The sequence below is a fragment of the Loxodonta africana genome, chromosome 10, assembly GCF_030014295.1.
Source record: "Loxodonta africana isolate mLoxAfr1 chromosome 10, mLoxAfr1.hap2, whole genome shotgun sequence".
In the NCBI taxonomy this organism is placed as follows: Eukaryota; Metazoa; Chordata; class Mammalia; order Proboscidea; family Elephantidae; genus Loxodonta; species Loxodonta africana.
Window position 1 is genome coordinate 62,502,711 of NC_087351.1, and position 23,503 is coordinate 62,526,213.

General features: G+C 38.3%; 1 protein-coding gene across 6 annotated transcripts in view; it reads right to left on the reverse strand.

The window, feature by feature from the left end:
- Positions 1–20,220, reverse strand: part of SAV1 (salvador family WW domain containing protein 1) — a 38,455-nt gene extending 18,235 nt beyond the window's left edge. For all 6 annotated transcript variants that reach the window (XR_010323155.1, XR_010323154.1, XM_064292470.1 and 3 more), the window contains exons 1-3: positions 19,987–20,220; positions 17,042–17,485; positions 914–1,184 (exon numbers count right to left, since the gene is read on the reverse strand). Coding sequence is in view for 4 of the 6 variants with exons in the window: in XM_064292470.1 (XP_064148540.1) it covers positions 914–1,184; positions 17,042–17,485; positions 19,987–20,080 (809 nt within the window). In the remaining 2 variants the exon portion in view is untranslated. The remainder of the gene's footprint in view (positions 1–913; positions 1,185–17,041; positions 17,486–19,986) is intronic.
- Positions 20,221–23,503: the final 3,283 nt, after the last annotated feature.

Here is a 23,503-nt window from a genome sequence, read left to right on the forward strand (position 1 = left end):
AAATGTAGCTAATTTGCAATATTTACCACTTTGCTACTAAATTAATATTTGCCTTTTTTGTACTTTGAAATCTCGTGTGTGTTTTACATTTCCAGCACATCTCAGTTTTGACTAATCATCTTGCAAGCGCTCAACAGCCACATGTGGCAACTGGCTACAGTATTAGATAGCACAGGGCTAGAAGTCTGGTCACTAACTAGATCTACTGATAAGCCCAGTACTTAACAAAATAGCCCAAAGGATTACTGGCTGCATTTATTACAGATCTGGGATACTCTGTCCACTCCCAATTTTCACCCTTCTACCTAGCAACAGTAAGAAATAGAACATAAAATTATGTCTGGTACTGAATAAAAACAAGACATTGTAATTCAAAAGAATTTTTTGATCTATTAGGGGTAAAACCCATTGCCGTCAAGTAGATTCTGACTCATAGCGACCCCATAAGATGAGTAGAACTGCCTCCAAAGAGTTTCTAAGAAGCATCTGGTGGATTTAAACTGCCAACCTTTTGGTTAGCAGCCATGGCACTTAACCACTATGCCACCAGGGTTTCCATTAGGGGGTAGGTCTCTATCATTTATAGGAATTTAAATGTGAACAGGCAGATGTTCTATTTTATTTCAGTTTGTGAGTATCTACAGCAAAAACATTCTGAAATATTAAAGAATCTGATCATAAGAACAATCCTGTTTTTGGGGCTGTTTAAAAAGAAAGCCTTTTTTTTTCTCTTTTTTAAATTGCTAAAGTCATACACTACTAAGTCCAGAGGAAAATGTCATAAACTTGGAACTGTAAGATTTTCAAATCTCAAGCTTTACGATGCCTTTCTCTTTGATGAAAATATCTCAGTCCAAAATCTAACATTAGACAATCTCAAAATGAAAAGCTGAAAATAAAGTTTATACTCTACCTAGGAGCACAGGGATGTCTGTATTGAGCCTTCTTATTTATGTGATCTACATAATAGGTTCCAAATTCTGATGACTCAACTCGCTCCCACCCTGGAGGGAGGCCCTCCCGCTCAAGAGGGTGGCTCCAATGAGTAGTATTTGTGTTATGATCTATATAATATTTTCTTCCTCTCATTGTCCAGTCCACAGACCAACCAGGAGGAAGGGGTAAGTCTTCAGAACTATGGTTAGTTAAATTTCCTAAAGATGTAGCAGCAACTCTCCCGATGCCTGAGGAGAAAGGAAAAGAAAAGTCGTTATGAATAAAAAAATAGCCAGTATTACTATTATTTAATTACAAAAAGAGGAGGACCTTCTTTCTTGGCTGATGCCTCCATTACCATAATGTTACAATATTTAACTAGTAACAAAGCTACTAAAGTATATATACTGCTAAAAAAGGAAATGCAAGGAAAAGAAAATTTCGCCTCATTCGCCTACAAGATTTGACATTTCATCTAAAAAAACAAAAATGAGCATGTAAAATCATTCCAGGTTTATAATTTCTTAAAAACATGTGGTTGTGCTCTAGAATTATTAAGTAGCAAGGTACAAGGTCAACATACAAAAATCAAAATATATATTAACAGTCAATAAATGGGAACAGAAACTATTAATGCCATTTCTAATAACTCCAAAAAAATCAAATGTGTATATGCACAGAATCTGTATGTTGAAAACTCTGAAACATGGGTGAAAGAAACGAAAAGTGACCCATCATGTTAATGGATTAGAAGATTCAACATAGTTGCCAATTCTTCCCAAAATTATCTTCAAGTTTAATGTAATCCCAATCAAAATCCAAGCAGGATCTTTTGTAGGTACACATATAGATAAACCAGGAGTCCTGGTGGCACAATGGCTCGAACTCACCAGTGGCTCCTTGGGGAAAAAAGATCTGGCGATCTGCTCCAGTGAAGATTACAGTCTAGGAAACCCTATAGGGCAGTTCTACTCTGTCATATATGGTCACTCTGAGCCAGAACCGACTCAATAACATAGACAAGCAGACTCTAAAATGCATATGGAGAGGCAAGGGAAGTAGAGTAGCCAAAATAATTTTGAAAAAGAACAAAGTTGGAGGACTCATATTACCTGATTTTAAGACTTACTAGAAAGCTACAGTAATCAAGACAGTGTGGAAATGGCAAAAAGATAGACAAAGAGATCAATGGAATAGAACAGAGTCCAGAAATTAATCCACACATATATGGTCAACTGATTTTTGGCAAAGGTGATAACGGAACAGTAAAAGTGGAGAAAGGATAGTTTTTTCAACAAATGGTGTTAGAATAATTAGACATCCATATGCAAAAAATTTAATCACAATCTATACCAAAAGGTGGAAACAATTCAAATGTCCAATCAAGAGATGAATGGATAGACAAAAATGTGGTACATACACACAACGGAGTATTACTCAGCCACAAAGAGAAATGAAGTACTGATACACGCTAGAACGTGGATAACCTTGACAGCATTATGCTGAGTGAAATAAGTCAGTCAGTCACGAAAGGACAAATATTGTTATGATCTCACTAATATGAAATAGGCAAATGTTTGCACATCAAAACTTATCAGTATTTAACGAGGGAGGGAAGGAGGGAGAAAGGGAGTCATTGCTTAGGGGGCACTGAGTTTCTGTTAGCCGTGGTGGAATAATTTGGGAAACGTAATGGTTGCACAATATAAGGAAAATAATCAATGTCACTGAACTGTACATGTGAAAATTGTTGAACTGGCAAATGTTTTGTTATACATATCTTTAACATAAAAGAAAAAGAAAACAGTAAAGGTAAAAATGAAGAGAAAAAAGAGGCAAAAAAATTTTAAATTTATTAAAAGGAATATTTCAGAAAAATATTGCCCCAGAGCTCAGAAAAAATGCAACTAAACATTCTGCCATAAACTAAAAAAGAATGAAGCAACCAATTCTCTGAAGGAAAACTACAAAGCAGACAAGCAAGAACCTGAAAGATGAGATGGTTAAGACCATAGAGATAACAAGTATACTTGGGAAACATATAAAAATGAAGAGAAACACTAGAAGGTGCGTAAGAAAGAACTGACACACAGAAAGTGCAGTAAAGGGTGCAGAAGTGAACAAAATAAATGGAAAGAAAGAGTTAAAAAGGATTCAAGCGAAACTGGTATGGAAGACAAGGAGAGAAAATCTATTTAGATATATGACTGGAGTCCTCAAAGTAGAAAGGCAAATACTATCAAATAAATATTCAAAGATTTAATCTAAGAAAACTTTCCTGAAGTAAGGTATTTAGAGATAACCTAAATATACCTATTTGAAAAGGCATGCCACCCCCACTTAAAAAAACCAGTACAGTCATCACCAGATATATTTTAGTACAGTTATTAGACTTCAAAGATAAAAGAATCCTTTGGGCAGCTGAACAAAAGGGTCAAGTTACTAACGAGGAAGGAAGATCAAACAGGCATCAGATTTCTCCATAGTAACATTCGATTACAGAATACAGTAAAAAGCACCAGTAAGATCTTATGGGAAAAAAAAGGGAGACCTAATGTTTTTCTATAACAGCCAAATTCTCCTTCAGGGAGGCTACTACAGTTTTAAACATGAGAACTCAGGGAAAATTGTTCATATTAGTCTTTCCTAAGAACACTATTAGAATACATACATGCATCAGTCAATCAAGAAATGAGTGGGGAAAATACAGCAAATGAACTGATGGTAAGAAACAAATATTTAATTGTAGAACCAAGAGTAAAATAAATGTGGGGATTATAGCAAAGGACCCCAAACCTCAAAACCCACTACTGTCTAGTCACTTTCAACTTATAGTAACCCTAAATGACAGAGTAGAGCTGTCCCAGAGTTTCCAAGGCTGTAACCCTTCGTAGAAGCAGACTGCCACATCTTTCTCCTGTGGAGTGGCTGGTGGGTTCGAACCGCTTTTTGATTAGCTGCTGAGCGCTTTAACCACTGCACCACAAGAGCTCATTAGTGTAATGGAACAAAATGTAAACTGTATATGCCCTGACAATGAAGGAACTTGACAGAAGGAGAAATGAAGGCAAGAGGTAAAGTTCATTGACTATCTCCTAGGCAACATCTGGGAGTCAAGTGGTTGCACAACTTGAAGAATGTAATCAGTGTTACTGAATCATACATGCAGAAATTGTTGAACTGGCATGTTTTCTTGTGTATATTTTCATCACAATAAAAATCTCTAGTCATCTTCAGTTAATATATCCTTTTTTTTTTTTTATTGCCTTGAAGTAATACCCAGGATATATTAAATGAAAAAAGCAAGACACAGAACAGTCTCAAGAGAACATTACCTTATATATATAGATGCGATGGTTGTTGTTGTTGAGTGCTGTTGAGTCATTTCTGACTCATAGCAACCCCATGTGACAGAGCAGAACTGCCTCACAGGATTTTCTTGGCTATAATCTTTATAAGGGAGCAGACTGCCAGTTATTTCTCCTGTGGAGCCACTGGGTGGGTTTGAACTGCCAACCTTTCAGTTAGTAGCCAAGTGCTTAAATATTGTGCCACCAGGGCTCCTTTATAGATGTGGTAGCCTTCCTCTAAGGTGGCCCTGACTTCCAGTGATCCTTGCCTCCCAGTATTCACACCCTTGTTTGACACCCTATGTCTGTGTGACTAAAGGTTTATAGCAGAAATGATGCTATGTCACTTTTAAGATTAGGATATAAGAGAGACTGCATCTTCTGTCCCAGTTGTGCTCATGTGCTCTCTCTTGGACTACCCATTCTGGGTGAAACACGCTGCCATGTTGTGAGAAACCCATGTGGTAGGGAACTGAGGTCTCCAGCCAAAAGTCAACAAAGAGCTGAAGCTTCCTTCTAAGAGCCCCCTGAGTACATTTAGAAGCAGATCCTTCAGTCCCACAACCCCACCGAAGCCTTCAGATGACTGCAGCCCTGGCTGGCATCTGGACTGCAACTTCATGAGAGACCCTCAGTTAGAACCGCCTAGCTGAGCTACTTCTAAATTCCACACTCACAGTAACTGAGGTAATGCTTGTCATTTCAAGTCATAGTAATGCCGTAATAGATAACTAATGTAATACAGGCATACCTTGTTTTATCGTGCATTGCAGATACAGCGTTTTTTACAAATTGAAGGTTTGTGGCAACCCTGCATCGAGCACAAGTCTATCGGCACCATTCTGCCAAGAGCACGTGCTTACTTAGTGTTTCTGTGTCACATTTTGGTAATTCTCAAAATATTTCTAAATTTTTCATTATTATTATATCTGTTAATGGTGATCTGTGATCAGTGATCTTTGATGTAACTGTTTTAATGGTTCTGAGCACCACAAACTGCACCCATATAAGATGGTGAACTTAATTGATCAATGTTTTGCCCTGGTGGCACAGTGGTTAAGCATTCGACTGCAAACCAAAAAAAGTCGGCAGTTCAAATCCACCAGCTGCTCCTTGGAAACCGTATAGGGCAGTTCTACTCTGTCCTGTAGGGTCACTATGAGTTGGAATTGACTCCATGACAATGGTTTTTTTTTTCTTTAGTGAGGAAGGCATGTTGAAAGCTGAGATAGGCTGAAAGCAAGGCCTCTGTGCCAGTTAGCCACGTTGTGAATGCGAAGGAAATTAAAAGTGCTACTCCAGGGAACACACGAATGATAAAAGAGAAACAGCTTTATTCCCTGATTATGGAGAAAGTTTTAGTGGTCTAGATAGAAGACCAAACCAACAACACAACGTTCCCTTAAGCCGAAGCCTAACCCAGAGCAAGGCCCTAACTCTTTCCAATTCTGTGAAGGCTAAGAGAAGTGAGGAAGCTGCAGAAGAGAAGTCTGAAACTAGCAGAAGCTGGTTTATGAGGTTTAAGGAAAGACGTCCTTTCCATAACACAAAAGTGCAAGGTGAAACAGCAAGTGCTGATGGAAAAGCTGCAGCAAGTTATCCAGAAGATCTAGCTAAAATCACTGATGGAGGTGGCTACACTGAACAACAGATTTTCAATGTGGACAAAACAGCCCTCTACTGGAAGATGCCATCTAGCACTTTTATAGCTAGAGAGAAGTCAATGCCTGATTTCAAAGCTTATAAGGACAGGCTGACTCTCTTATTAGGGGCCAATGCAGCTGGTGACTTTAAGTTGAAGCCAATGCTCATTTACCATTCTGAAAATCCTAGGGCCCCTAAGAATCTGCCTGTGCTCTATAAATGGAACAAAGTATGGATGACAGCACTTCTGTTTACAACATGGTTCACTGAACATTTTAAGCCCATTCTTGAGACCTACTGCTCAGAAGAAAAGATTTCTTTCAAAATATTACTGCTCACTGATAATGCACCTGATCACCCAAGAGCTCTGATGGAGATATACCAGGAGATTAACATGGTTTTCATGCCTACTAACATACATCCTGCAGCCCATGGATCAAGGAGTAATTTTGACTTTCAAATTTTATTATTTAGGAAATACATTTTGGAAGGCTATGGCTGCCATAGGTAGTAATTCCTCTGATGGATCTGGGCAAAGTAAATTGAAAACTTTCTGGAAAGGATTCACCATTCTAGATGCCATTAAGAACATCCATGATTCATGGAAGGAAGTCTAAATATCAACATTAACAGGAGTTTGACAGAAGTTGATTCTAACAACCATGGATGACTTTGAGGGGTTCAAGATTTCATTGGAGGAACGTCCACTGAACTGCAGATGTGGTGGAAATACCAAGAGAACTAGAATTAGAAGTAGAGCCTGAAGATATAACTGAATTGCTGCAATCCTATGATAAAACTTTAACGCATGAGGAAATGCTTCTTATGGATGAGTAAGAAAGTGGTTTCTTGAGATGGAATCTACTCCTGGTGAAGATGCTGTGAACATTGTTGAAATGACAACAAAGAATTTAGAATATTACATAAACTTAGTTGATAAAGCAGCAGTAGGGTTTGAGAGGACTGGCTCCAATTTGGAAAAAGATTCTACCATGGGTAAAAATGCTGTTAAACACCATCGTATGCTACATAGAAATCTTTCATGAAAGGAAGAGTCAAGTGCTGCAGCAAACTTCACTGTTGTCTTATTTTAAGAAATTGCCATGGCTACCCCATCCTTCAGCAACCACCACCCTGATCAGTCAGCAGCCATCAACATGGAGGCAAGACCCTTCACCAGCACAACGAATACAACTCACTGAAGGTTCAGATTATGATTGGCATTTTTTAGCAATAAAGTGGTTTTTAATTAAGGTATGTACATTGGTAAGACATAATGCTATCGCACACTTAATAGATTTCGCTATAGTGTAAACGTAACTTTTATATGCACTGGGAGACGAAAAATTTCATGTCACTTGCTTTACCGTGTGATGTATCCAAGGCCTGTATACATGATAGTAGAGGGCATAACATGAATATACATGTAGGTATTTGTACCTATTTTTATAATATGTAACAATGGGAAGATACAATAAAAATTAACAAAAAAGTTTATCTATATGGGTTGAGCTCTGGTTGCACAGTGGTTAAGTGGCTCTTAACGAAAAGGCTGGCAGTTTGAATCCACCAGCTGCTCCTTGGAAACCCTATGGGGCAGTTCTACTCTGTACTATAGGGTCGCTACGAGTTGGAATCGACTCGACAGCAACAGGGTTTTTTTTTTTTTTTTTTTATGGGAGGAAGACAACAGGGTGGAAGGGCGAAGGATGGGAGTAATTTTCTACATGTACATTGTTCTATAGCTCTGATTTTGGAACCATTTAAATATCCTAGATAACTGTGGGGCAAACGGTTTGCTCTCGGCTACTAAATTAAAGTTCCAACCCACCCAGGGGTACTGTGGAAGAAAGCCCTGGCAATCTGCCTCCATAAAGATTACAGCCCAGAAAATCCTAGAGAGCTCAGTTCTACTCCGTAACACATGGGGTTGCCATGACTCAGAATTGACTAGATGGCAACAGGTTTGGTTTTCTTTTTTGGTAACTATAAAACAAAGTTAAATCAAAATTTTAAAAAGCAATTCCTAAAAAGTGAAAACGAAATGAAACAAACTTAAGTGTACATTAAGCTGATGACTTAATATACATTTACACTGAGAAAAACTATTCAAAGTTCATTTTAAACATAATAAATTGACTGTACCTCCTATCTGGGAGATGGCTTAAAGATAAAAAATAAAATAGACAGAAATCTTACATGTATTCAGTAATAATCTTGTAAATAACACTAGTGATTATTTTTGAAACTAGTTATGCAATGTTTTTGCTGTTGGGTGCCACTGAGTTGATTCCGGCTCATGGTGACCCCCTTGTGCAGAGCTGAACTGTTCTATAGGGTTTTCAAGGCTCTGATCTTTCAGAAGCAAATCACCAGGCCTGTCTGCTGAGGTGCTTCTTGGTGGGTTTGAACTGCCAACTTTTCAGCTAATAGTCAAGAGCTTAACCATTTGTGCCACCCAGGGACTCCGAGTTACGTAATATAGGTAAAGCAAATGAATACTTACGGTGTCTTCAGGAACCGAGATTTTCAGTATGAGAAAAAATACAAACGTAAAAGTAAAAACTTGGAAATCTTAAAATCACCAACAGTGTAGACTCAGGATGAATATCTCTTTCCAAAACCAAAACAAAAGCATGTTTCGTAGATATGTCCATTTGCTCTGCTCAACAGCAATGAGCACAAGTATGTGATCCCTAAACACTATTTCCCTATTGAAAAAATCAAGGTTTTTTGAGTAAATAGTTGATTCCAGGTCTGAGGCAAGAAATGTACAAGATGAGCCTGGAACATCTAGTCACATCAGAAACCAAAGAAGCTGTCAAAAGGAAACAACCTAATGGGCTCCAGTAGCCAAAGAAGGAACAATTTAAACATCAAAAGGAATTATGAGAACAATGAACTGAAACACAAATGTTAAAACCCAAGAGTTCACCTTGGAGAAATGGCTGATTGTAGGTCTAAGGCAGGGAAAACACAGATGAACCTGGAGCATTCTGTAGTATACAAAAGAAAGTGCAAAAAAAAATTTATATATATATGTAGAATTGACTCGACGGCACTGGGTTAGGTTATATGTAGAGAGAGAGAGAGAGAGATGAATAACAGACAGACAGATAGACAGACAGGCAGATAGGGTTAAGTCAAAGGTGCAGAGAAGCCGGCTTGAAAATGCTCCCAATTGCTACAGCTGGAACAACTGAACAAAGTAAATGACTTAGTATTGGATTATAACCCAAAGTATAAAATAATCATATATAAGTCAATACTGATACAAAAGATTAAATGAAACGAGACAAATCTTCACAAAAGAATTCAAATAATGTATGTAGGTATTTCCACCTCCAGGAGGTAAAGCTCAATCCGCTTACCCTGCCTTGAGTGTGAGTTAGACTTGGTGACTCCCTTCCAAAGAACAGAGTATGAAAAGGGAAAAACCTGGCAAACCTTAACCAAGTGATGAAGGTTACTAATATCATGTACTTTCTGATATATTGCAGGATGAGGACATTTCTTTCACCTCTGTGTTCTTCTTTCCCAAAACCATTAAGTTCAGTCTAACCATAAGGAAAACATCAGGCAATACACAAATTAAGGGACACTCTGCTACATACCTGACAAGTACTCCGTAAAACTATGAAGGTTGTAAAAACAAAGAAAGACTGAGAAATTGTCACAGATCAAAGGAGACTAAGGACATATGACAACAATATGCAATGTGGTACTCTGAATTGGATCCTAGAACAGAAAATGGAAATTAAAAAAAAAAAAACCCTGGTCAAATTCAGTTTTTAGAAAAACAATTCATGAGTTCATAACGATACTAAAAATAAAACCTCACTGCTTACCTCTGGAGGTGACTAGGGAGAAAATCTAGCAATTTATCCTGCCTTTCCTTAACAGTAACCACATAACAGATAAGGGAAAGCCCTTCATTACAGAATTCCAATCAGAAGAAATGAGAGACCTGGAGCATCACCATTTTCAACACATAATGAAATTCTGGATCTAGCCAATGATCACTGATAACTGCCAAAACCAATAGGTAAAAAGCTGATGGAGAACTTCATGCTGGATGAATCAGGCTGACATCTAATCCATAATCAATCTTAACATCACAAAAGGAGAAATGAGTCATTGTGTGCCTCTAGAACTGATGCAACAGGATGTATATACCACCACCTATAAGGTATTCTGGCCAAAAAAGCAAGAAAACAAACAAAATCACTCTTACTCAGTACCCTTTGGGAAGAAAGGCATATATTCCTTAAAAAAAAAAAAAAATAGTGACTACAGATCAGAACAAAGCTAACAAGGCAAGGAGGGGAAGGGAAGCTAGATCAATGAAACTGACCTTGGCTTCTGTCAAATTGGAGCTGAAGGTTTAACAAGTATAGCTTAAGCAACTTTAATATTTAAAGGGAAGATATTTCAAAAGAAAAGAAGCAAACCAATATTCTAAAAGCATGCACACAGCAAATAATTTTAAGTCATGTTGTATCACCGTGCAATCGTTTTATACCCTCTAATATTTCTATTAAGTTAAAAATGTACTATTACCACAACCAGGGATAGCAATGTAACGATGTAATAAAATTTTAAAAAATTGTGGTCAAAGAGAATGAAGGAAACTAAAGACTCAAAGAAGAAACTAGTCCATAAACTAATAGCCTACAGGAACCACAGCCTCTTGTAACCTGAGACCATAAGAACTAAATGACACCCAGCTGCCATTACCAACCATTCTTACCAGGGACAAGATAGAATGTCCTGGATTGAATAGGAGAAAAATGCAAAACGAAATTCAAATCTCTAAAAAAGGCCACACCTACTGGATCAAGAAAGACTAGAGGAACCCCCAAGACTGCTGCCCTGAAGTGCCCTTTGAACCCAGAACTGAAGTTTTTTCTGGAGATCACCTTTCAACCAAATAACGGATTGGCTTATAACATCCATAAATAATATGCTCCCTTAAACAGTCAACTATATGAGACCTAACTGTCAATATTTACCCAAAAGCAAAGATGAAAAGGCAAGGAGGGGAAGGGAAGCTAGATCAATGGAAACAGAGCAAACAGAATAGAAACAATGAGAATGCTGACACATTATAAAAACTGTAGCCAATGGCATGGAACAATTTCTATAAAAATTATTAAACCCACTGCTGTCAAGTTGATTCCATTTCTTAGAGATCCTACAGGACAGAATAGAACTGCCTTGTAGGGTTTCCAAGGCTGCAATCTTTATGGAAGCAGACTGATACATCTCCCTAGGAGCTGCCGGTGAATTCGAACCGCCAACCTTTTGGTTAGCAGCCAAGTGCTTTAACCATTGCACTACCAGGGCTCCTAATTTGCTGTGTAAACTTTTACCTAAAACACAAATTTTTTTTTAAATTATAGTCAATTCATTATTTATAACAACCATAACAGAGCCCTGGTGGCGCAATGGTTAAGCACTTAGCTGCTAACCGAAAGGTTGGCAGTTTGAACCCACCAGGGGCTCCACAGGAGAAAGACTTGGTGACCTGCTCTCATGGGGCAGTTCTATTCCATCACATAGGGTCATTATGAGTCTGAATTGACTCAACGGCACACAACAACAACATAAGAAGCACAACATTTTGGCTGGACAGAGATCCCCCTGGAAACATCTATTATAAATAGATTTCTAAATATAGTATTTAAAAATCAAAAGCTTTTATTGCAATTGAACACTATACTCGGAGAGGATTAAAGTTTGTGACAATTTCTCTGTTTAGAAAATCCAGATTTCCATATACTCAACTTGCTTAAATCTAGAAATACACGTACTTTTACATTTAAACAATAACAGATACCAAAAACCAGATTTGAACTAGGATAAATTTGAAATTCATGTTTAAAGGAAGCACGAAGATCAGTCTGTAAGGATTCTCATTTTCAGGAACTAAACTCTGCCATGAAGCACCCAAAGTTCCAAATAGGTTTACCAGCTGTACCAATGCTGTGTAAAACCATGATTCCCAACATTTTTAAAGATATACAGTTTATTTCTGTGGAAGAAAGGACCTGGCGATTTGCTCCTGTAAAGATTACATCTTAGGAACCCCATGGGACAGTTCTACTCTGTCCTATAGGCTGGCTCTGAGTTGGAATCACTCCACAGCACACAACAATAATTTATTTCATGACACACCCTATCCATACTTTCTGAAAGTGCCATGCGGACTAAATTTTTTTTTTTTAATTACTGTTTTTGGAAATTTTATAAAACCTATTGAGAAACACATGTACAGTACAAAAAGATTTGAAATCACTGGTTTGAAACATTAAAGCATTACCAGTAATAAAATAGGTCTAGCAGATTTAAAAAAAAAAAAAAAGCTAGGCCAAGCTCTTACACACCATACCTCCACTCTAAGTTTGGCCAAAAGTTGCAACTTCAATAACCAAACATCCTAAATCTGGAAAAAGTAAAGATGAAATAACACCCTTACAAACAGCATGCGCACTGACACTTACTAGTGCCTACTATGTCCCTGGCCCTTTCCATTTATGTCCTATTTCATACTCAAAACAGTACCATGAGGTAGTACTATCACTACCAATTTACAGATGAGGACATAAAGATTTATTTACCAAACGTCATACAGATGATTTAAGGTCAAATAGAAAATTTATTACTAACCCTGTAATCTTAACAACAAAAGATCAACTGTAATTCTACAAAGAAAAACATAACTACCACTAATAAAAGAAAAAGCAAGCTACCAATTTTTTAAATAAATCGGTATGGAAAATGAGAATTTCAGTTTCTAAGCTACAGGGAGAATTTTTTCCCATAATTTCAATTAGTCCCAGAAAAGAATGGGTGGCATTCAATAAATAACCCTCAGAACAACGCCCCTTTGCAGGAATTTTAACTGCACAAACACCTTCCATTAATATAAAATAAAACATTCATAAACTAAATACATGATTTTCAAAAAATACAGATAAAGTATTATTCTGCCTTTCTACCAAGCTTTCAAGATATGCCCTCAAAGAACTTAATCTCATACAACCAGACATGTCTATGAGATTTGTCCTTATACGCAAAGACAAAAAAATTCTGGTTTCCTAATTTTATGGTGGCTACGGACGAAAAAAATGGAATCTGGAACTCTAATGAAGTTACACAATCTTGTCCAGAGTAATGAACAGTAAAAATTATAGCCATGGTTGATATAGAGATCTAAGTACTTAACTAAGCCAACTGCCTTCCCCACCATCTCTGCAAAAAAAAATTACAGATACATTTATAACTCTGATTATCTAACCCCTCATCAAAAGATGATCCCGGTTAATTAAATATTTATGCATTTACCGGAGTAAACACATATCCAGTATATTTTTGTAAAGCCTGATACTTTCAGTTTGATTTTTACAACTTGATTTGTTCCCTTAAAACTGCGAATTTACGTGTAAAACAAAGGGCCTCAATCTGCCGTTAGTATTCCAAATAAAGACTTCCTGTTAACAGCAGAATTCCTTCCTTTGGCACATACAGTAAGTGCTTGACTGGTATGTTGGCCAAAAATGCTGAAGGTCAAATTTCACAGCTAAAGTAGAACTTGGTAGGCCATAATGCCCAGTAAGGTATCGTGCAACTTGTTTTCATGCTTGTGCTAAACATGATAGGTAAGATGATGTTAACTCTTGAGATAAGGTGTTACCTGAAAATCTAAGAAATACCTAATTGGCAGGAATTCCTACTGTCATTAAGAAGTCAATGCAAACTATTTTATTCCATATCTTTCTTCCAATTATTACACTAATAAAAATAATCAAAACTTAATTCTCATGTAAAGAATGTTTAGGTACTAAACATTATACCCATGGTTGACGAAGAGATCTAGGTATTGAACCAAGCCGGCTGCCTTCTCTCCTCTGCAGTAAAATTACACACACAGTTACATCTCTGATGATTCTCTAACCCCTCATCAAAAGATGATCCTGGTTAACTAAACATGTGTGCATTTACTGGAGTATTTACCACACCTCTGCCATCCTACAAACTTTCTCCTTTCCATTTTCCAAAATTCCTTCAATCCTATCCACCATAAATCTTGAAAATATAAGTTTCTAGTCTTTTCAAGATGATTTCAAAAAACTTCCAGCTACTGTCTCATATTCAGATTGTTTCCATCTGGAAAAGACAGTTGTTAGGCTTTTCTGTACCATTTATAATCAATTATTAATCCTTCCCAGCCACTTAAGAGTCTTTCAAAGAAGCACTGTTTTTTCCTAGATGGTAACAGGTCCGAATTGACTCAATGGCACCTAACCACAACAAAACTTTAGATTACATTTCTACTGCCCTGATATAAATTAATGTTACTGAATGAAGTTTCTGGGCATGCATCACTGATTTTTTTTTTTATCTTATTTTTAAAAACGTCATTTTTTAATTTGAAAAAGTATCCAATTAACTTTTATTTCTAAATCATAATTGGAAAATTGTTTTAAAATCTGTCTTTAAACTTACACAAATTATGTCAGATTGCTCCTGAAAGAATTGGTAAAGATTTAGGTTTTTAAAACTCAATGATATCTTGTGAATCAGTATCTTAACTTGGTATTATCAATTCTTCATACTTACATGCTTCACGCTCAGGGAGAAAAGTAGTATGATAAGTGAATTATGTTTGCGATGTAAATATACCTGGGAAAGATGAGTGCAAAGAACAACACATCATCTTTTTTAACTGATACAGACTGTTTTAAGCTATTATCCCTACTCCCCCACAACTATCAAAATCGTCTTGAGTTTCTAGCCTTGAAACCTCTGGATTCATTCACTTATTCAACCATTTATCCCTGATGGTGTAGTGGTTAAGTGCTACAGCTGTTAACCAAAAGGCTGGCAGTCTGAATCCAGCAGGCACTCTTCGGAAACTATGGGGCAGTTCTACTCTGTCCTATAGGGTCACTGAGTCGCAATCGACTCGACGGCAAAGGGTTTGGTTTTCTAGTTTTATGTAGGCAGATTGGAGACCTGGTGGCACAGTGGCTAAGTGTTTGCCTGCTAAACAAAAGGCTGGCAGTTTGAATCCACTAACTGCTGCCTGGAAATCCTATGGGGCAGTTCTACTCTGTCCTACAGGGCTGCTATGAATCGAAATCAACTCGAAGGCAAAGGGTTATGTAGTGAGGTTAAATGCTCAACTGCTAACCTAATGGTCAGCGTTCAAACCCACCAGTTGCTCCATGGGACAATGATGTGGCAGTCTGCTTCCCTAAGATTTACAGCCTTGGAAACCCTATGGGACAGCTCTATTCTGTCCTTTAGGATCACTATGAGTTGAAATCGACTCGATGCAATGGGTTTATGTAGCCAGGTGCTGTGCTAATTTCAACTCTTCCCTCTCCCTCATCCTTCAAACCCCATTAGTGGTTAAGCTCCATCAATTCAGATCTGCCCTACTTGTCCTTCTTCCACATGTCCATAACCTAGTCAAGTCCTCATTAACTCCTGGGAAGGCTGAATTTAAAATGTTAACTGTTGAACAGCTACCACATGAAAGATTATGGAGTCATTAAAACTACATATAAAAAGCGTGTGACATTAAGAAACTCATTCAAATAAAAAGGCATACAAATCTGTACAAAATACAATTACAACAATGTAAAAAAAATTTTGGCACAAAAAAAGATGAAATACTAAGACAATCTCTGGTATAACAGGTAATTTACCTTTACTTTTCTGTATTTTGCAAATTTCCTATAATAAGCAAATATTCTAAAAGTATTAATGAACTTTATTTTTAAAACTTACTATTTGTATGGATAACATTATTTCTAAGCTTTAGAACTGCACAATATTACAATAAGCAAAGTAAGGACTGAAGTATGCAATTGTCTCCATCCTTTAACCTATAAAAAAAAACCTGGCAGAACTATACACTGTCCTTTGGATTTATACCATGCCTACTCCTAGTTTCACCATGCTACTCTCAATTTTCCACTTAAAATGTCTTTCCTCCATCCCTTGTTAATCCAAAATCCAACTTCAAAGACCAGTTCAAGTCTTATCTCTTCCATGAATCATTCTTTAGATACTCCAGCCTACCCTCATCTCTCTCTTCTGACTTGAAATAGGTCATAAAGTTTAACAACTAATTTTTCTGTGATTATTTTGGAAATGCTGGCTTCATTTCCCCAAAAAAGATATCAGAGGGCAGAGACCAAGAAGGTTAGGGTAAAGCTAGCCCTAGACACATAAGTGATTAATACTAAATTTTTAAAATGTTTTCTACAACCAAAAAACTTGTGCTCCAAACTGTTTTCTAAGTCTGCTTTTTTGAGGTTATGTGGACTACAAGATAAATCTATTTCATGTATTTTTTTTTTTTTTTTTTTTAATCCTGCCAAAATTTAAGGCCTACAACTTACTAGGAAAAAAAATCAGATGAGAAAGCTTGTTTAATTTTCAGCTTTTTCCAAATAAACTATTTGACAATAAGCCTTTTTGACCAACTCAGGAAATAATCAGTGGGCTACTAAAAGTTTTGTTTACAGAAACAGGTCAGGTTCTATCTAAATAATGACGTAGTTGTCAATGGTGTCACCTAGCATGCCCAGACTTCCCCATTCTATCAAACCTACACCTAAACTCAATCCATCTATGGGCACCCTGGTGGTGTACTGGTTAAGAGCTATGGCTGCTAACCAAAAGGAGAGCAGTTCAAATCTACCAGGCACTCCTTGGAAACCCTATGGGGCAATTCTATTCTGTCCTATAAGGTCGCTATGAGTTGCAATCGACTAGACAGCCATGCGCTGGGTTGGATTTATGGATGTTAAACTCTCCATGTTTTCAAAGCTCATAGTGTTAAGGGTCTAGATAAGCCTGAAGATAAGAACTATGTTTATATAACACAAGTTAATAAAATAAATGGACACAAGAATTCCTTCATACAGTGTGGGTTAATAACTATTTGCAACATGGTTTAGCAACACTGGTGGAATGAAAAAGTATTTCACTACAAGTATTGCTGGCTTCCCAAGAAAACCCAGAGAAGAGTATCTTTTTAATTGAAGTGTCAATAAATCTAAATATAAACTAATGTATTTATAATTTTAAGTCACCTGAAGCATGCCTCCCCTGATTCTGTGGCATTCTTTGGAAGAGATCATGGTTGTATTCATAATATCTGTAGTCTTCTTGTACACGATCTCCAAGTGGCCGCCTTCTCTGACCATCAAAAAAACTATCTGAATAATAGAATCGTGAACTGGAGTCTCCATTTTCAACGGCAAAATTAACTTCTGTTAAAAATGACTGAGAAGAGCCATATTCCCTAGGTACATCTGCTAGACTCCTGGCAAGATAAGAAGGTGCAGATAATCTGTTGCTTTCTCTTCTCATTATTTCATGATGTGTTCTTTGAACTGGAGTTCTAAGGAAACTCTGGTTTCTTGAAACTACTCCATCTCCAGAAGCTGAAAAGGCATTAGGATTTGAATCTGGAAGACAGATATCAGTTCGTCTTGGAATTGTTGGACCATGCCGGATAAACGAAGGCATAAGATCTATAATAAAACAAAAAGTAAAATTACCATTTCAGTGAGTAATACATATATTTTTCAAAAGCTGTTTATTTACATCTACCACCACTGAAATGCAAAATTTCAAATGGACTCAAGAAAACACATTTTAAATCTTGATTTAAGACAGTACTTGGGTATTTTTAAATTGAGGCTGATTAATACTTTCCCACTTGAATTTATACTTTGCATGAATGCGCTATATGTAAGCTCAGTCAGAATCAAATATATTCTACATGCTACCATATAATATAATGAAATGCCAATAAATTTAAATATGACTATGTACTGAAATACTCATAATGTGTAAAAACAGGAAACAACAGTAAACAACCTAACAAATCTAAATGCAGTTATCAGTATAATTTATATGATGACTTTTGTTTATAAACTGCTAAGAATTCTTCAAGCAAACACAATTCCAAAAATAAAACAGAACATAATGCTACTCCTAAACATGTAAAAGTGGATTCCTTTAAAAAGATTTTTTAAAATTATTAACTTAGTCTTCCTACTCTTGAAATTACCTAAAACTAGTAATCAAAAGCCTGCAAGTTAAAATTTTAGGTATAAAAATTAAAAATGAAAAAGATCTTATTTCAAAAAGGCACACAAGTATTGAATCAATTCAAAAACACCAAGCCTGAGATTATGGCTCCTTTAAAGCAAGTAATTATAATTCAAAACAGAAGATAACAGCAGAACAATAGCTTTGAGGATATAGTACATTCTGAATACCGTACTTGAAAATATCTTAGCTATTTTTTTTTTTTCTTAGTTACGGAAAAAAGTACTTTTAAAATATAAAGAAAACTGGATTTTATTAGTTCATTTAATAACTTACTATTAATAGGGTATTCATGATACTAACCTTCAGAAGCTAACGCAAGTGCAGACTCAACACTTGATGAAGCAAAAACGAAATACTGTATCACAAGTTATTTGCTTAAAGGTGAAGCAAACGTATTTCATAACTTTAAGTAATGTTTAATAAACTTTCTTTGCAGCAAACTACAAGCTATCATTTAAAAATTTAACCAAAAATGTAACATAGGTATAACCTAAAAGAAGGTGTTAAAAAGGGTTTAAAGATCAAGTTTCAGGATACTGATAAACCCCATCATATCTACTTTGTTGCTCTATCAGAAAGCATTGCAAGTATTACATCTGGATATCTGAAGATGTGATTGTAACGGAAAACCAGGCTCTCTACCCTTTTCTGTGCACCCTGGGAAGTACTAGGAACCTCTGTAAATAGCTTTCTCAACTATAAATGAGGTAATACCCTACTACTTGCTTTCAAGAAGAAAACTTACACAAAGGGACTAGCACGTAGTGTGAGCACCAAAATGTAAGCTCCAACTTTACTTCACAAAGGTTCAGAATAAACACACAAGCAAAAATTAAAAATTCAAAAGATTCAGTTCAAAACTCAGAGTCAACTACTTAAACTGAGGAGAAAAGTGGAGGAGGGGTAACACTCCATTAAAGTTTAAAAAAATTTTTTTTTCAGAAATTTTCCTAAAATTAGGGAGAAATAATTTTGAATTCTTTTGTCTTTTTGGCATCTCTGGTAGTCTTTAATGGAAGCACAGATTTTAAAACTCACTAATACAGGCAAATATAACTGATTTTGGCTCCTCTGTTCTGAGGTCTAAGAGTGATGAGGTTTTGGGTAGTGGCTGCAATAACGACAGTCTGCTTTTCACCTCATCTCTGTATCCAGAAGCAGAGCTAAAGAATTTAGCCTTAGATATCCCACAAGTGCCAGCACCGCCCAGTGACACCTGCAGTGTTTGCAAACATAAGCCACGCTGTGCCTATACGAGGAAAAAGTGTGTCCCAGTCTCATCACTTTTACTCCTAAAACGTCAAAGTATCAGCAAGTTAAGTGTTCCTTAAAGAGCCTCTTCTAGTAATCAAAGCCACGAAGAAGGGGAGATTCGTTATTTCTAGGGGTTTCCCTCAAGGAAAAAAAAATAAATAATAACCTAAGTTTCTTATTCTTTATCGCCTCTCAAGGAAAGAACATCGAAACTACAGGTAATTACAATTTTCTAACTAAAACTTGCCGTGATAATTTGTATGAATGCGTGAAATCCCATTTAAAACTCTTCGACTATTTAATAAATGTCGTATGTTATAATTCTTTAATTAAATTACCGAAAATATAAAATTTGAAAAAATAAAATAGTTAACATATAAAACTTGGAATAACACTACTGAATTAATTGACCATTCCCGTATCAGGGAAATAAAGTTTCTACAATCATTTTTAAAAATAAAACTATTCCTACATTTTGTTGTATTGTCAGAAAACAAAAAACACCACTTCACGCACAAGAAAACAAAACCAGTACTCCACAGAGGCCAACAGGAATGGGGGCCCGCGAGGGAAGAGCGGGTCTCTAACACCGCGACCAGCGCCCCCGTCCGGGTCCCCGCGGCCGCCCGGGCCGGGTGGGCGCGCCCAGCCCGACACTCACTCCGTAGCAGAGGCGACGTCTCCTTCTTCACGTACTTCCCCTGCACCTCGGCCGGCTTGGACACTTCGTTTTTTGTTTTCTTTCGGGACAGCATCCTCCTCCACGATGCCAGAGGCCGCGCCAAGCAGCCTCCCTTAGAGCTCTGCGCCGGGCCCGGGACGTCTCCGCCGCCACCTCTCCAGGCACCGCCGCCTCCTTCCCTCTTGCGCCGCCGCCGCCGCCGATGCCGCCTCTCCGCAGCCCGGGGTCGCACGCAGGGACTGCCGCATGTTCGGGGCGCTAAGCGCGCCGGTCGCCGCTCAGCCGCATGTCAGTTCCTTCCCGGAAGTCTGCCCGCTCCACGACGCTGCCCGGGAACGCCGTGAGGAGAGGCGAGGGAAGCCAGGCCAGCGCCATGGTCCGCCGCCGGCCGCCTAATAACCGCTACAGCTACCGCCGCCGCCGCCACTGCCGCCCACGTCCCGTAAACTTTCCCCACAGCCGCTAGGAATTCTGGGAAACTCGACGCAGCGCGAGCCGCTGCCACCGCCCCTCCCCCACCGCAGCTCCCGGGCGCGGCTTCGACTGCCGGACGCTGACGCTTTAGCTAACGGGCCAGCCCCACAGTCTTCCCGGAGGAGGAGCTACCCGTCTTCAGACGTCTTCGGCGAGAAACACGTCCCGCGGACAAGAGAGGACGAGAGGACAAAGCCGGCCTGATGGAGCGCAGGAGGCCGTTGCGCGCTCATCCAGTGGAGTCCTGGTTCCCACAGATTTTTTCTCAGGAGCCTGAAGGCAGTGACGCCCCCTAAACGCGTTCCGATGATTTTCGACGAGTAAAGTCCCCAATAACGCAGAATAAGAATACAGTTGACGGATCACAGTCCCAGGATAGTATAGTGCCACACCAAAAATCTTGTTATTGTTGTTTGGTGCCGTGGCTTCGGCTCCGCTCATGGCAACGCAGTGTACAGCTGAGCGAATCACTGCCCCCGGTCCTGTGCCATCCTCACAATCACTGTTAATGTTTGAGCCTATTGTTGCAGACACTGTCAATCCATCTTGGGGCGGGGAGCGGGTTTCCTTTTTTTCTCTGGCCCTCTAGTTTACTGCACTTAACGCTCTTCTCCAGGGACTGGTTCCTCCTGATAACATGTGCAAAGTATCAGAGACGGTCTCGCCATCCTGGCTTCTAAGGAACATTTTGGCTGTTCTTCCAAGACAGGTACGTTCGTTCTTATGGCAGTCTTTGGTATATTAAATATTCTTCACCAACGTAACTCAAATGCATCAATCCTTCTCTTTTCCTTATTCATTGTGCATCTGTTGAATGCATACGAAGCCACTGAAAAAACCATGGCTTGAGTCTTTCGCAGCAGATTTGCCCAATGCAATACATCGTTTGATTTCTTGACTGCTGCTTCCATGGGTGTTGACTGTGGATCCAAGTAAAATGAAATCATTGGCAATTTCAGTTTTTTCTTCGTTCATCATGATATTGCTTATTGTTCCACTGGTGAGGTTTTTTTGTTTATGTTGAGGCGTAATCCATACTGAAGGTTGTAGTCTTTGATTTCATCAGTAAGTGCTTCAAGTCCTCTTAATTTTCAACAAGCAAGATTGTGTTATCTGCATATCACAAGTTGTTAATAAGTCTTCTCCAATGCTGATGCCTCCTTCTTCATATAGCCCACTTTCTCGGATTATTTGCTCAGCATACCGATGGTGTAAATCTGATGAAAGGATACAAACCTGACGCACACCCTTTCTGATCCCAAACCATGCAGCCTCCCATTGTTCTGTTTGAATGACTGCCTCCTGGTGTATGTACAGGTTCCACATGAGCATAATTGAGTGTTCTGGAATTCCCATTCTTTGCAGTGTTATCCATAATTTGTTATGATCCACACGGTTGAATGTCTGCATAGTTAATAAAACACAGGTAAACATCTTTCTGGTATTGTCTGCTTTCAGCCAGGATCCATCTGACATCAGCAATGATATTCCTGGTTCCACTTCCTCTTCTGAATTCAGCTTGAATTTTTAGCAGTTCCCTGTTGATGTACTGCTGCAACCACTTTTGAATGATCTTCACCAAAATTTTGCCTGCATGTGGTATTAATGATATAGTTGGATAACTTCCAAATTCGGTTGGATCACCTTTCTTTGGGATGGGCACAAATATGGATCTTTTCCAGTCATTTGGTCAGGTAGCTGGTTCCAAATTTCTTGGCATAGATGAGTGCGCTTTCAGTGCTGTGTCAGTTTGTGGAAACATCGCAATTGGTATTCTGTCAATTCCTGGAGTCTTGTTTTTCACCAATGCTTTCAGTGCAGCTTGGACTTCTTCCTTCAATACTATCATTTCTTGATCATATGCTTCCTCCTGAAATGGTTGAACCTTGGCCAGTATTTTTTGGTACGGTGACTCTGCATGTTCTTTCCATCTTCTTTTTTTTTTTTAATTAATTTTTATTAAGCTTCAAGTGAACATTTACCATTCCAATCAGTCTGTCACATGTAAGTTTACATACATCTTACTCCCTTCTCCCAGTTGCTCTCCCCCTATTGAGTCAGCCCTTTCAGTCTCTCGTTTCGTGCCAATTTTGCCGTCTTCCCTCTCTCTCTATCTTCCCATCCCCCCTCCAGTCAAGAGTTGCCAACACACTCTCCAGTGTCCACCTGATTTAATTAGCTCACTCTTCATCAGCATCTCTCTCCCCCCCGCTGACCAGTCCTTTTCATGCCTGATGAGTTGTCTTCCGGGGATGGTTCCTGTCCTGTGCCATCAGAAGGTCTGGGGAGCATGGCCTCCGGGATTCCTCTAGTCGCAGTCATACCATTAAGTATGGTCTTTTTATGAGAATTTGGGGTCTGTATCCCATTGGTCTCCTGCTCCCTCAGGATTTCCATCTTCTTTTGATGCTTCCTGCATCATTCAGTATTTTGCCCATAGAATCCTTCAACAATGTAACTTGAGGCTTCATTTTTTTCTTCAGTTCTTTCAGCTTGAGAAATACTGAGTATGTTCTTCTCTTTTGGTTTTCTAACTCTAGATCTTTACATATTTCATTGTAATACATTCCTTTGTCTTTTTGAGCCTACCCTTTGAAATTTTATGCTCAGTTCTTTTACTTCATCATTTCTTCCTTTCTCCTCAGCTACTCCGTGTTCAAGAACAAGTTTCAGTCTCTTCTGACATCCATTTTGATCTTTTCTTTCTTTCCTATCGTTTTAAAGACCTTTTGCTTTCTTCATGTGTGATGTCTTTGATGTCATCCCACAACTTGTCTGGTCTTTGGTTATTAGCGTTTAATACATCAAATCTATTCTTCAGATGGTCTCCAAATTCAGGTGGAATATACTCAAGGTCACACGTCAGTTCTTGTGGACTTGTTTTAATTTTCTTCAGCTTCAAGTTGAACTTGCCTATAAGCAATTGATGATCTGTCCCACTGTCAGACCCTGGTTTTGTTCTGAGTGATGATACTGAGCTTCTCTATCGTGTCTTTCCACAAATGTAGTAGATTTGATTCCT